The sequence below is a fragment of the Meriones unguiculatus genome, chromosome 3, assembly GCF_030254825.1.
Source record: "Meriones unguiculatus strain TT.TT164.6M chromosome 3, Bangor_MerUng_6.1, whole genome shotgun sequence".
Lineage (NCBI taxonomy): Eukaryota > Metazoa > Chordata > Mammalia > Rodentia > Muridae > Meriones > Meriones unguiculatus.
In genome coordinates, this window is record NC_083351.1 from 53,540,005 (window position 1) to 53,553,852 (window position 13,848).

A 13,848-nucleotide genomic window follows, 5' to 3' on the forward strand; every position below is an offset into this window, starting at 1 on the left:
GTAAAACACAGTCAAATTCACTTGACAACTAAGCACTCTATTTTGAAATTTAAATAAAGCTAAGATTTTCTTCTGGCCTAGGGGGAAAGCTTCATTAAAATCAATTAGTTACTACTAACCTCCAGAGAACACGGACTTTTTTTTTTTTTAAATGAGAAAGTTTCATGAATAAGGTGCACACAATTGCCTGTCCTGGGTCCCTAGTGAATGCCACTGACACACCTAGACAGGTGGCCAAGTGCAAACAAATGTCCCCGAGAGGCCCGGTGAACTCCCGGAGTGCTCCTCCGGGGAAACCATGTGTAATTAACAGACGTGTATCTATTAAGAACGTAGTGCACATAACCGAGGAGGCTCCAAGCGGACCGCGGGGCACCTCACCCCGAGAAGGGCAGGGCCCGGGGACGTCGAGTCGGCGGCGGGCGCCGCCAGGTGAGGCCTGGGTCGCGGAGGTTGGGGCCGCACGGCGGCCGGCGCGCGCCTGGTCCCTCCTCCGGGCGCGGAGTCCTCCCCGCCCCCTCCCCGAGCTCCCGCCGCCTCCCGCCGCCTCCCGGAGGCTCGGCGCGGCGCTCCACCTCGCGCCCCCTCTCCTCCGTCCCGGGCTCGCGCGGCCCTCCCCGCGCCTGCCCCCTCCCCGGCCCCTCCCTCCGCCTCCGCGCGCGCGGCGCTCGCAGAGCCGACTCCGGGGGGGCTCTCGATGTAGCACCATGACAGGCATCGCCGCCGCCTCCTTCTTCTCCAACACCTGCCGCTTCGGGGGCTGCGGACTCCACTTCCCCACGCTGGCCGACCTCATCGAGCACATCGAGGACAACCACATCGGTGAGGCCCGGGTGGGCGGGGGCCCGGGCCCCCGGCGGTGGAGGTGGTGGAGGGGGGCGCGGGGCCGGGCGGCCGGAGAAGGTGCGGGCGTGGAGGGCCGCGGGGTGCGGGCCGGCCGGCCGCGGGGCGAGCCAGGGCGAGGGCGGGCGCGGGCCGCGGGGGGCGGGTGCCGCACGCCGCTTCCGCCCGGCCCGAGCTGTCAGGCTGGCGGGAGCCGGGGAGGCGCCGCCGCGGCAGCCATTCCGCTTCCTCCCCCGCCTGCGTCCTGTCAGCGCCGGTTGCTAGGTGTGGCGCGGCGGGAGGGGGCCGCGGCGGCGGGCGCGGGGCGCTGCGTGCTCGGAGCGGCGCGGGCGCGGGCCCCGGCCTGGCGCGGCGGCGGCGGCGGCGGCGGCTGCGGTTCGGGCGGCTGCGGGCCGCGCCCATCCCCGGCCGGAGCGCCCTGAGGCCCCGGCGGGCGGGCGGGCGTGGCGCGGCGCCGGCGTTGCGGCTAGGCCGGAGGTGCGCCGGTACCCGCGGGGCCTGCGCGGCGCGGGCGCGGGGGCGCGGGGGGGAGGGGCGCCCCGCGGGGCTGGCTGCGTCTCTCTGGGGACCCGGGGACCTTCCGAGTCCCGCGCCTCGCGGAAGTCCTTGCACCACGTTTGCACACACATCCCTGCCCCTGCGGGGGGAGATGGGTCGGCTGCTTCTGGCTGGCTCACCAGACCCAGCCACCTGCAGAAGGTGTGGTCGGCTCCCCGAGAGAGGCCCTGTGGGTTTGGGAGGCCAAGAGGGGCGCCAGTTGCCCGGGTGAGGCTACCTGTGAATTGCCTCTGGAAGACCGAATGGATGCCGCGGATTCGGCCATGTGGATGCAGCTCACGTTTCTGCGAAGTTGAGAGAGTAAATCACGGCTGCTGTGCATGTATGCGGGAATAAAATGAGGCAGAGCCTTATGCCCCTTTGCTTTGTAGAAAGTGTCCTCCTTGCACACAGTGGGTGCTTAATAAGCATTAGGTGCCTGTGTAGAAGGGGTAGGGGTTGGTGGGCCGTCCGGGATGGGAACTAATCACGAAAATTGTCTTCAAAACACCTTCGAAAGCAGAATTCTGATAAATAATTGACAGGCTTTGAAATTTTAAAAGTTTCAAAAATATCTCCTTAATAGTTTTTCCCATCTCTTCTGATAAAAGTGAGGCGAAGGAGCTGGCTCTCAAGTTTTGGTGGTGTTAATAGTGGTTTACTGGAGTACCAAAGCTGCTGATTCATATCATGACTGGGTGGTCATAACGAAAAGTGCTCCAAGTAGAAAGTAAGTTTCTCATCATGCTTAAACTCTAGTGATACAGAGTTCCAGGACAAGTTTTCCTAGTTCACTGTACTCCCCTTACTCCTTAGGCTAAACGGAGATGACAAATATGAACAAATGCATAAATACATGTCATGTAAATGTGTGTGAATGGTAGCCCCTGACCTGCAGAAAACTGTTATCAAATGGCCTTTCTTTTCATCAGTTATATGAGGATAAACAATAATTTATATAAGTTGAGTAATAATTTTATCTGGCTGCCTTCCTACTTGAATTACTAGCTGATTAAAAGATAAATATTTAATTAAGGTTTAACATGAATTAAACACAATTGTTTCTTTTGTGTTACCTTGGAATCAGATGGTTTAGGCAGTAGTTGGTAAATCGTGTCTTTTTTTGAGTTGGCAGAAGTTGTTCCATTATTGTGCCGATATCTTTTAAAAGGTTCAAGGGTGTATGAATTTTCTAAAACTAAACTTTAAGTGATGATGTCTTACTTCCAAAGGGCTAATGTTTTTCTCTTAATGGTGACAGCGTTGAAAAATGATGTTTAAATTGTTTTGGCTGGGATAACAGTTATTATACTTGAGAAATAGTTTGTTCCAGCATAAAAAAAAAATTGAAAGGTAGATGTTAAAATGAACAAACACTTGAATCCAAAACTTGAAGAGGCTCACCGGAAGTGCTGTGAACTTGAGAGGAGAAGAGGCCTTCAAAGGACAGTCCACCATATAGAAAGAAATAGGAACTGATTGCACAAAGAGTAACACCTGGGTTAGTTGGGACTGTATAAACACGCTTTGGATGAAGAGGCAAGAGTGAAAATACAAAAGTCCTCATGAAAACTCTCCACTTTATTATTTATTGATTTGATCCACACATGATAGACGATAAGCTCTACACATGAGATCATGAGTGTTTTAATACATGGTTGCTTTACTGATTTAGTGTCTTAATCAGCTAGTGTCCGCATTAAAGATTCATGAAAAGACCCAAGGTTTGTATGTTATTTTACTTTTATACAAGGACTTTTTTTTTTTTTTTTTTGTCTTATGTCTAAATTTAAGAGGATTGGAGATATGACTCTTTGATTGTTACCATTTAATCAGTGGTCAAAAGCAATGACAGAGTTTTTAGAGCCTGTGGTTTTCATTATTACTATTGTTTATCATTCAAATTGCCCACTTAGGTTGTAAATGGCAGTCTGTCTTATATCCGTATACGTATACTTAGCTGGGTTTTTATGTGATTATTGAGCCAGTTGCTCCACCTTCACCAGTTTTACCATGCATTCCCATCTGCAGCTCTTGTTTTTGCCTTTTCTAGTAAGGAACAAGGCCCATGGCTTCAGGACAAAGTAAATCTTTTTTCACTGTCTTAAGCAGTTTTTTCCCCCTCCTTGAAAGTACTTTACATGTTCTCCTCATTTGTTTTTTGCTTTTCTTCCTTTCACCTTCCTGTTAGTCTGGTACTGGAGCAAGGTTCCATCTCAGTGAACAACCCAGGTATTTTAAGCCCAAGCCTTCCCTCACCCACTTACTTACCTTGACTTGAAGCACCCCAGATGGGTCACTGTGAAGTGCTACTTACTGTACCTGCTCTGCTGTCAGTCCACACAGAGCCCTGAGGCTGTTTCCTGGAGACCAGAGGAGCTCCTCGAGGTGAGTGGATACTCGAGTTTGTAGAGACACTCCTGGTGTGACAGTCATAAATAGGTGAGGCAGCACTGGGAACAGGGAAGCTTAGAGGCACGGAGGACACATGCCCCACACTCATGAGTGAACACTTGTATCGCTGCTGTGAGATCCTTTGGCTCTGGGACTCGGAAGCAACTGTGGAAGAATGAGCTGACCTCATCTTTGGGAACATATGTGAAATTACACCTGCATTTTGAATTTATATAACATCATAGCACTTGCTTTTTGCCAGTGACAGTTCTAAGTACTTGTTATTTTTGCTGAAAGGAAAAACAAAACCACCGTATTTTGTGGTCTCTTAAATGCTAGTGAAGGGAGATGAATAATAATTTAAGTAAATGATAGAGTATACTGAAAGGTAATTAATGATACAGAAGGAAAGTTAGAGTAAGGTACAGTGGATTTAGAGTAATGAGTGTGGGAATTTTAAATGAATTGGTCAGAATAGGCCCTAGAACCTAATACAGGGTTACAGTCTTGAAAGCTGTGATATCAATGGGAGTAGAGATGGCCGGGCAGGGAGAGCAGACATTGCCCAGGTCCCAAGATGAGACTCAGGAACCTGATCCAATTTAGTTCTTATAATGGTGGTGAACTAACTTGGCTTTTAAGATTTACCCTGGATGGTCAGAACCTCCCCATAGCTTTCATTTATGCAGATTTCAATTATGAGGCCAGGGTCTTATTCACAGGAAGTAACTTTCCTTACCCAGGACAGGCATTTCTAGACCTAGAATGTCTCTGGGCTTGATGTTTTCACTTGTTTTCCTCTAAAACCAAGGTACTAACCCACAGGTGCTTCATTTCATAGAGTGGGTATATTAGCTATCTAGTTAATAAAGTTGGAGCCTCTGAAAAGAAACATAAGGGAAGGCCACATCAATAATGTAGTTTTGCTTCCAGAGATGAATTAGTGATCATTATGGTTCCAGTGTGAGTTGTCTCCAATAGGCTCATGGCTTTGAGAATTTGGTCCCCAAAAGGTAGTACGGTCATAGAAAGCCGTGTAACCTATCTGGTAGAACCTGGCTGGAGGAAGTGGGCCTCTGGGGGAAAGGGTTCTCGAGCCCTGCACCACTTCCTGTCTGTGGTCTGCTTCTTGGTTGTTGATGTGTGACCAGCCACCTCACGCTTCTCGCCACTGTGCCAGACAGTACCTCAATCCTTGAGCCAAAATAAATGTTTCTTAATTTCTGTTTATCAGGTATTTTATGAGAACAATAAGAAAAGTAACTTTGATTAAAAAAAATGCTGAGAAGTGGGGTGGTTGCTGTAATAAATTAGACCATAGCTGCCTTTGGCACTGGTTTAGGAGAATGTGGAAGGGTTTGGAACCTCAGGCTAGAGAAGCCCTACTATACTATAAGCAGAGCTTACTGTGATCTTCTGTTTGGAAGATCAGCACGCTTAAGAGAAATGTGGTCAGTGAGCCAGAGGCCTGGCTCATGAAGTTACATCAGGACTAGAGGCCATTGGTATTATATCCTGGTAAAGAATCTATTCCTGTTCATATCCTGAGAAATTAGTGAGGCTGAATTTAAAAATGATGGACTGATTTGTTTGGGAGAGGAAAGTTCCAGTAGAGCAGCATTTAGGCTGTGGTATGGTTACTGCTCACTGCCTTAATCTAGAAGCAACAAGTGGAACAGAGGCTATAAGAAAAAAATGTCTAGTTTCCTAAGGTTTAAGGTTTCAGGCAAGGCAGGTGCTGCAAAAGCACGTGCAGTCATTAAGGAGATGAAGATAAAGAGAAACTTCCCATTCTGTACCTGCACAACAGGAATGGGAGTGAGGACAAGCTCCTTCTAGTAAAGGTTCTATCTACTGAAAATCAGGTGGACTGTGCAGAGAATGCTACTGAGGAGCTTCCCTGCCTGACTCGGGCAATGTTTTTGCAGATTCGGCAGCCAAGGGACAGAGAGCCACTCTAGCTTTGGCCTGAGGATCCAGGCTACACCTTAAGATGGCAGAAGAACTTGGTAGTGACCTCTACATTGCTGGTTTTACAGGCTTGAGAGATACGAGAGTAGGGGTTTGAGGGAGGAGGGCTGTCCTACAGGCTTTTGCCAAGACTCGAGAGAGCTGCTAACGCCAGGCAGTGCGTGATGATTGGCTTCCGTGTAATGAGGCCTGAAAGGCCATTGTGTGAAGCTGTGAAAATGAAGTCTTAAGTTGTAGTGGAGACTCCAAAATGCTAGAAATTTCCAGACCATGGTATATCCACCAAGTAAAGATTCAGGTAGCAAAGATGGCCAGGGCTGCTAAGGCCTTTGGAGTCCCGGTTATTCTATTACGAGTACCAAATGCCAGATATGGAGCCACAGGATTTGGCTTTTCCTGCTCTTGATCTTGCTTTGGTCTGCTCTTTTTTACTGTGCCCCAGTTCCTCCCTTTTGGAATGGAAGCACTTATGCTTCCATTGTGTGTTGGAAGAACATAACTTGTTGTTTTGTTGTTGTTGTTTTGTTTGGTATTATGGACTTAGAGTTAAGATAATTATCTCTAACAGTCTCAGGACTTTTCTTTTTTTTAGTTTTTTTTCTAAATTAATGTAAATATGTATATATCTCTGTGGGTGAATACCACATGTTTGCAGATTCCCCTGTCAGAAGAGAAGAGAGTGTCGCAGTGATAGAATGCCCGCTGATGTGAGTGCTGTTAAACTTGGGTCTTCTGGAAAAGCAGCTCATGTTCATAACTGCTGAACTGTCTCTCCAGCCCCTTCCCCACTTTTCACAGAATGCTCCTGTTTAGTCATTTACAGTGCACTTGTCACCTGTGCATTTTCTGGGACCAGGCCTCTTGTGTCCTAGTCAGGCACGGTCCCACTGAGCTCTATCCGAACTCACTGTTGGAATATGTGCATTCTGCATTATGAGATGACCTGACTCTGGGGAATGGGATAGACTGCAGTGTTGTGGTTGGGATGTGAAATCCCTGCCATAATCTCCTGTTAGACCCCACAAGGCTGAGAACCTTTAGGAAGTGGAGCCTTGCTGAGGAAAGTGGGTTACCAAGGGTGTCCTTGAGGCTTTATAGTCTGGTGCCCTCCTCAGTCAGCTTCCTGTCTGCTGATGCTGACACGTGAGTGTCCACCTTGTACTCCTGCCACTGCACCTCCTTTACCATGACTGTTTCCTCAGACTGTGAGCCACTGGACCCTTTCCTTGTTAGGTTGCTTCTTATCATGTATTTGGTTGCCACAGCACAATTTGACTAATGCAGTAAGTACTTGCAGTATCAAAGAAGCATCATAGTGGGGTCGCAGGTGGCACAGTACATGTAGGCTTTTAGCCCTACTTCACAGGTAAATGAAATGAAGCACAAAGGCAGAGCTTCCCTGTGCTTTCATGGCTGGGAAGTATGAGTCAGGCTTTTGGCTCTGGAGAGATATGCAAAGCTGGGGCTGAAAATTTTGTTGTACTCTTCCTGTGTCCAATCCATACACATCTGGTCTGTTTCCCCTAGAATGTAACTGAACTGGAAGCAGCATAGTGAATCTAGCATGCTTGGAATTGATCATACACCTCTGCAGCCTGTCACCTTCTGGTTGTGGACTGGTCACTTATGCATACTGTGTCTTTTCTATAAAATGAGCACATCACCTGCCACATGATGTGTTAATGGGGACTAAATAAGATTATATAAGCAAAACACTCATCTACAGTATTAAATTGTCTACATCGTTCAATTTATTCCATTTGTGTATTTGCTAAATATGTTTATAATCCTCACAGGAACGTTTGCATAGAGGTTAACAAGAGAGGTGTGTCTACTTGCAGTGCTGTTGGACCACTTTAACAATGATGTAAGTGTTTAGGACATCCTGAAGAGATTGAGGCTGGGGAGTAACACTGTGCTGTCTACTTTGTGTTGTAGCTTTTGGCCACATTTACTTCTGTGTGGCTAGAGGTACTTCAGATGCTGGCAAAGGCCTCAGCCACTGTGGACTAGGAAAGTGGAATCAAGGCCAGTGGCTTACAACATGGCCTTCCCCTTGGCCTGAACATATTTGAAAAGAGCAGGACTAGAAAGAGGCACTGTGCCTAGGACCTGTGGGCACCTTCCCCTAATGAGCTTTCCTGCAGGGAGAAGGGATGGCTGAATGAGGATACTAATAAATGAAAGGCTTGTAGCTGCCTTCCTACGTTCTCTTCATCCTGTGGCTTGGCAGCAAGATCTGTGTTACTCCTTGCCTTCCCAAGAAGGCTTTGGGTACAGAGCTGAGAGGTTTGAATTGTGTGCCTTCACACAGGCACACAACCATACCTGGTGTAAGAGCCCCCAAGCCTAACACTTCACTGTATCCCAAAACAGTCTTCAATATTTTCTCCACCTGTTCTTTTCTCATATTGAGTGAAATCAGCCTATATAAAACATCCCTAGGAAATTTCACTGTTATCTGCTGGCTTTCCTTTAGTGTACACGATTCTGACATGTAACTGAAGCATCAATTCCAAAGCTCTGGTTCAAAAAAAAAAAAAAAAGCCTCCATAGTCTTAAGAAGACAGTTTTCTGTAGATATCACCTGTGTAGACAGTTCTAAAAATGCAAACTGACAGCTATTTTCAGAGAATCTGATTGTTACCTTTGCTGACAGGGAGGAAGCCTCGAGGCTGAAGCAGGCTGTGACACTCAGAGGGCTTTCCAGGGATTGTCTGGAAGCCAGAGGCCTTCTGTTTTAGAGCAGTGTCAGAGGCAGGCGGCACTGCTCCTTTCTCATTTTTGTTCAGTACCTTCCCCTCCACATCTCTCTCACCCCTGGAATCTTTGCCTCTGCCTTCAGGTTTTGATGGTGTACCCGTGACTATGACTAGCCATTGAAGAGGTCCTTTCTGAGTTGCATATATTCACTTTATTTCATGACAATCTAATAGGCAGTAGGTTTGCTCACAGTGACTTGGGTAAAGTGCTAACCCATAAATGCGCATTTTGGAATCTGGAAATCAGAACTACAAATGCCAGAAATTTATGTATGGCTTTCAAACTGCCTTTTGTTTTATACACTAAATCAGAGTTGGATGAAAAAATTACATTTTCTTGGGGCCAATGAGATGATTCGGTGGGTAAAATCCCTTGCTACACAGACCTGAGGATCTGAGTTCAATTCCCAGAACCCTCATGATGGAATACGAGAACACCTGAAAGTTGTCCTCAGAGCTTCACATGAGTGCTATAGCATTTGTGTGCCTGCATTCAAATATCACACACACACACACACACACACACACACACATCACAGCACAATACCATACACACACACCATAGACAACACACACCAACACAGAAACCACAGGTGCATACTCACACCCCACAGACATATATATACCCATAGACACATACAATACAGACATAGACACACATACCACAAACACATGCACAAACACACACAGATACATATATACAGACATTCAACACAAAGACATGCACACACCACAGACACACACATATACCACAGACATACACTATACACAGGCACACACAGAACACATACATAAAGACATGCCCATACCATAGACACACACACCACAGACACACAGAGACATAACACAGACACCACAAATAGACACATGCACACCCATAGACACATTCGACAAAATCATACACACACCTACAAATACAACACAGGCACATATTCACGTACCTCAGAGACACACACCACAGACAAATACACATACATAGACACACATACACACCACAGACACATATATACACACAACAGAACACACACACCCAGACACACACACACACACATACAAAATAAAATTACATTTTCCTTCTTAAAGAAAGTACTGGAATATTGGGATACTGCAGTAGTTTTCACTATTTTTAAAAATGTCAGCTGCTAGCAGGACTAGATAATAGACGTTAAGGATAAAATCTTTTGGCAGAGACAAATGCACTGTCTTGGGTCACTGAATGTACATCTTCTGCCTAGCATCAAAGAACATTGACAGGCTTCTGATGGGTACTTTCCTTTGTCTAGTTCACCTTCTGATCCACAAAGGCAATGGTTCTCAACTTGTTGGTCACAACCTATTAGTGGGTCTAAGGCCCCTTTCACAGGGGTTTCCTAAGACCATCAGAAAACATAGATATTTACATTACAGTTCATAACAGTTGCAAAAGTACAGCTATGAAATAGCAACAAAAATAATTTTATGGTTGGGGGTCACCACAACATGAAGTGCTATATTAAAGGGTGGCAGCATTAGGAAGGTTGAGAACCACTGCTGTAGAGAAGAACTGTTCATTGTCTGTCAGCATGCAATAGCAACTTTTTCCTAACATGAATCATACATATGGGAATCAGATCAGTTTGGGGAGTACCGTATAGTATGTGTACAGTATATATAAATGGCATAAATATTGTAGTTTGTCTGTCTGTACAGATAAATTCCAAGACTTGGTAGATGCCTAAAGCCATGGCTAATATCAAATGTCTGTGCACACAGAAAGAGGTTATATATTCATATATCCACAAAAGTAGTGTCTAGATGTATATACTGTTATCTACACATGGATATATGTGGGTAACATATAACTGCATATATTTGTATATAAACACATGTATATCTATACTCTTCCTATGTATTTCTACTGGTCAGAACATACTCTCTGTTTTTTTTTAACCTGCAAACTTAATTTTTTCATTTTAACGAAGCACTTAATATACACACTGTGATTGTTGACTTTTGCAGTTTGAAGTATCAGAGCAAAACGAGCATACATTTCTTTGTACTTTCATAGTTTCTTAGCAAACTGAGCATATATATTTTTATGTATTCCATTGAGAACTTTGACCTTCTACTTAAAGATATCACTGTACGGCCTTTGCTTGGCACATCTGAGTTGCTCACATCTCTACTCTTTGACTTTGGAGCTGCTAGTAGGTAAAATAACTGATACTTAGTTAAGCTAATTACCAAGACTGACGGGCTGGTGGTATATACTGAATGGACACACTGGACAAAGGCATGGTTCAGGCCCCAGATAATACAGAGCAGGACAACAAAAAATTTCATCACACTACTTAGAACGTCATTCAATTAAAACTGGATAGTTTCTTTTTATAATTTGTTATTTGGTATTTTAAAACTGCTGTTGCCTAAAGGTTACTGGAGACATGGAAAGCAAAACTCCAGATAAGGAAAACTGATTGCTATCTCTGGTATATAGTACTCATAGCTCTGTACTCACAGGATTAGAATTCATACAGTTTAAAAAAGATTTTGACAGCACTCTCAATAATCTTCTGTACTCAACTTGTAATGTTTCTCCACAGGTTCTGTGGCATTGGGCTTGAGTGGTTTTGAGAGGCAACCTAGGAGAAGGTGAATGGGGCACACCTATAGTTTGGCTTTGGAGGGAGGTGTTGCTGCAGTTTATGGCTTCATCTTGTATCTAATTGTTTCCCTGGCCATATTCTGGTGAGAGTTGCTTTCTAGGAATTCTGTCCATTGCCCAGAGCACCGAGGGTCCTTTCACAAAGGCTTGGGTCAGAGGTAGCATTGAAGCATGAATGTGACCTGTGATATCTGTCATGGGGAGTGGTTTGAAGTATGGAGCCAGAAGTTGGTCAGTGGAAGTGTAAAATTTTAAGTTCATTCTTAACCTTAGTTCAGTCAGGATATAAGTTCTTTCCTAATATATTTAGCAATGCAAAGAAGTAATTACAAATGCACTTTTAAAGATTCTCTGTGTTTAAGTTTCCTGGTTTATTTGGCATGAATATACCTAACAATGAAAGATGGCGACAACAAAGTGTTATTAATAAAAGAATGTGTGAAGTTAGTCCATGCATAAAAAAAACTTCAAATGTCCTAAGAGTTTATGGCTCATATGTGAAAGAGAGGCATTTGCAAATTTGACAACAATTGTAAGACTTGATATGACATTACCAACAAAGATACATGAGGCTGAAAGTAATTCTTTTGAAATATTAATAATTGCAAATTGAATTTGATCACCTATGCTTGAGGGAAGGCTGGTTTATCTTTCCACCTACAGAAAGTGATTTTAATGCAAATTATTGTCATGAAAAGTCATGAGCACGCACAGCTTCAAGCAGAGATTAGCAGTATGTCCGCTGTTACTATACACACAGGTTTTTTTTTGGGGGGGGTGACTTTGTAATGTTTTGGTATGACCAGTTTATTAAATTTTGTGTTTTTTCTCACTTCTTAATCTGAATAATAATTTCATAAGGGTTTTTACATATGTAATATTGTAACATGTTTTCCACAAAAGAGGTCTAAAACAATAGCTGTACAAAACTTGGGATAATTCCCTAGGCTTTCATTTAGGGACTCATCACCTTGTTCTGAAAACTATGCTATTTAATTACCCCAGTAGCCCATTATGAGGCAGACATTCTGCCCATCATGGTACTGCCTTCCAAATTGGAGCTTAATATGTTATCATACCAGTTAAATATCATATCTAGTGAGGTATGAACTACAGTGTCTTTGCTTGTTAACGATTATAGTAAAAATACTTTTCTCCAGAAAAGAAAGCCTCTTCATCTTAGGAAGATAATCATTATAGTCCCTCTTCCCCTGTGTCTCGTAGTGTCTATGCCTGTCTGTCACATGGATGTCTCCCTTACTGTGTGTACTATTTCTCCCTCCAATATTCAGCTCCTGCATAGAGGACAGGGTCTTGTCATCTTCCTGTTCTGTTCCCCCAGAAATATTTTCAGAAACAGGATGAGAAAACCCAGCAGCCTCTGGCTATGGAAAGAATGATTTACAAAGTGTCTTTGGACTGCAAGGTGACATCTTTAAAATTTGTCATAGATGTATGCATATGTTATGGGTTTGAATGTATATTGGCTCATATACACAAATACCAAATTGGTAGAGGACAGTTTATATTTAGGAAATATGAAAAATAACTTCATAAAATTGGGGAGGGAAATAAAAATGAAATTAATTTTATTTTTACATTTTGGAATAAAAATTTTTGCTTTTCTCAGGTTGATGATAGCATGGAGTTTAGTGGCAGTATTTCTAGCCTTGCCTACAATGTTTGGTACTCTTGCACATGCTAAGGACTATACAGTATTTTTTTCTCTCTCATTTTTCTTGCTAGGCTATTTGACATAAAGAAGGCTGGGGACTGGGTGGAAGAAACTTGAGCTTTAGTAGGAAACTGGATTTTGAATCTCGATTCCACCATCTCTGAGATCAAATCTTCAAACTTGAGCAGCTCTGACAACCTGTACAACTGTTATTTATAAAGTGCCTTCTGGCAGTCTTCAGTAGGCACTGTGCAGTCATATTTCCATTTGACACAAGAGGGAACCAGGATACAGACCAAGTAACTAGTAATTAGTGGACATGCCGGTGAGGTGCCGAGGGACCAAGGGACGGACCAGTGTTGCTGTGTATCCACTACTTGTTCCTTACGTCTTGCATTATGAAATTCTATAAAACACTTGCTCTTACTCCCACACAGAGTCATGCTACGTCACCTAAGAGGATGCAGGAGTTCCTCCTGAGCAGCTGGGACCACAGGCATATGCCACGGCTATTGGCTGTGTTTGCACTTTGTGAGACTGATGTGCTCCCTCCTACACTAACTAGGCATCTTTATGTTTACAGTTTAATAGAAGGCTTTTCCACACCAAGGTGTGTTTCACAAAGACTGTGTCTCCGCTAGGAATGCCTTACATATCTAGGGAAATATTTGACTTCTCTGTCTGGTAGAAGGGGAGTTCAGGCTTCTGAAGGAAGCTCTTGGGAGGCTTGGGAACCCACATGTGAGCATGCCACCACAGAAGTAAGAACAGTGGGAACAACGATATGCTGTGTATATTCTAAGATGATGATTGAAAGGTACTAACATGTTTTTTTTCCATTGATACTTATTTACTTTTTTAAAACTTTTTTACTGATTCCTTCTGAGTTTCACATTATGCACCCCAATCTCACTCATCTCCCCATCCCCTCATATCTGCCCTTGGCCTTTCCAACCTCCTCCTAAAACAAAACAAAACAAAAGAAAAAAACCCACAAACATAAAAACAACAACAAAAACAAA

General features: G+C 44.3%; 1 protein-coding gene across 3 annotated transcripts in view; it reads left to right on the forward strand.

Annotated features, from left to right (window-relative positions):
- Nucleotides 1-534: 534 nt before the first annotated feature.
- The window catches only part of Jazf1 (JAZF zinc finger 1), a 314,826-nt gene continuing 301,512 nt past the window's right edge, over nucleotides 535-13,848 (forward strand). Inside the window, exon 1 of one of the 3 annotated variants that reach the window (XM_021632769.2) lies at nucleotides 535-822. In XM_021632769.2, the coding sequence (XP_021488444.1) occupies nucleotides 708-822 (115 nt within the window). In that variant the 5' untranslated portion in view covers nucleotides 535-707. Of the gene's footprint in view, nucleotides 823-7,403; nucleotides 7,613-13,848 lie in introns of those variants that run through there. The other 2 variants (XM_060379988.1, XM_060379989.1) reach the window with 2 other exon arrangements.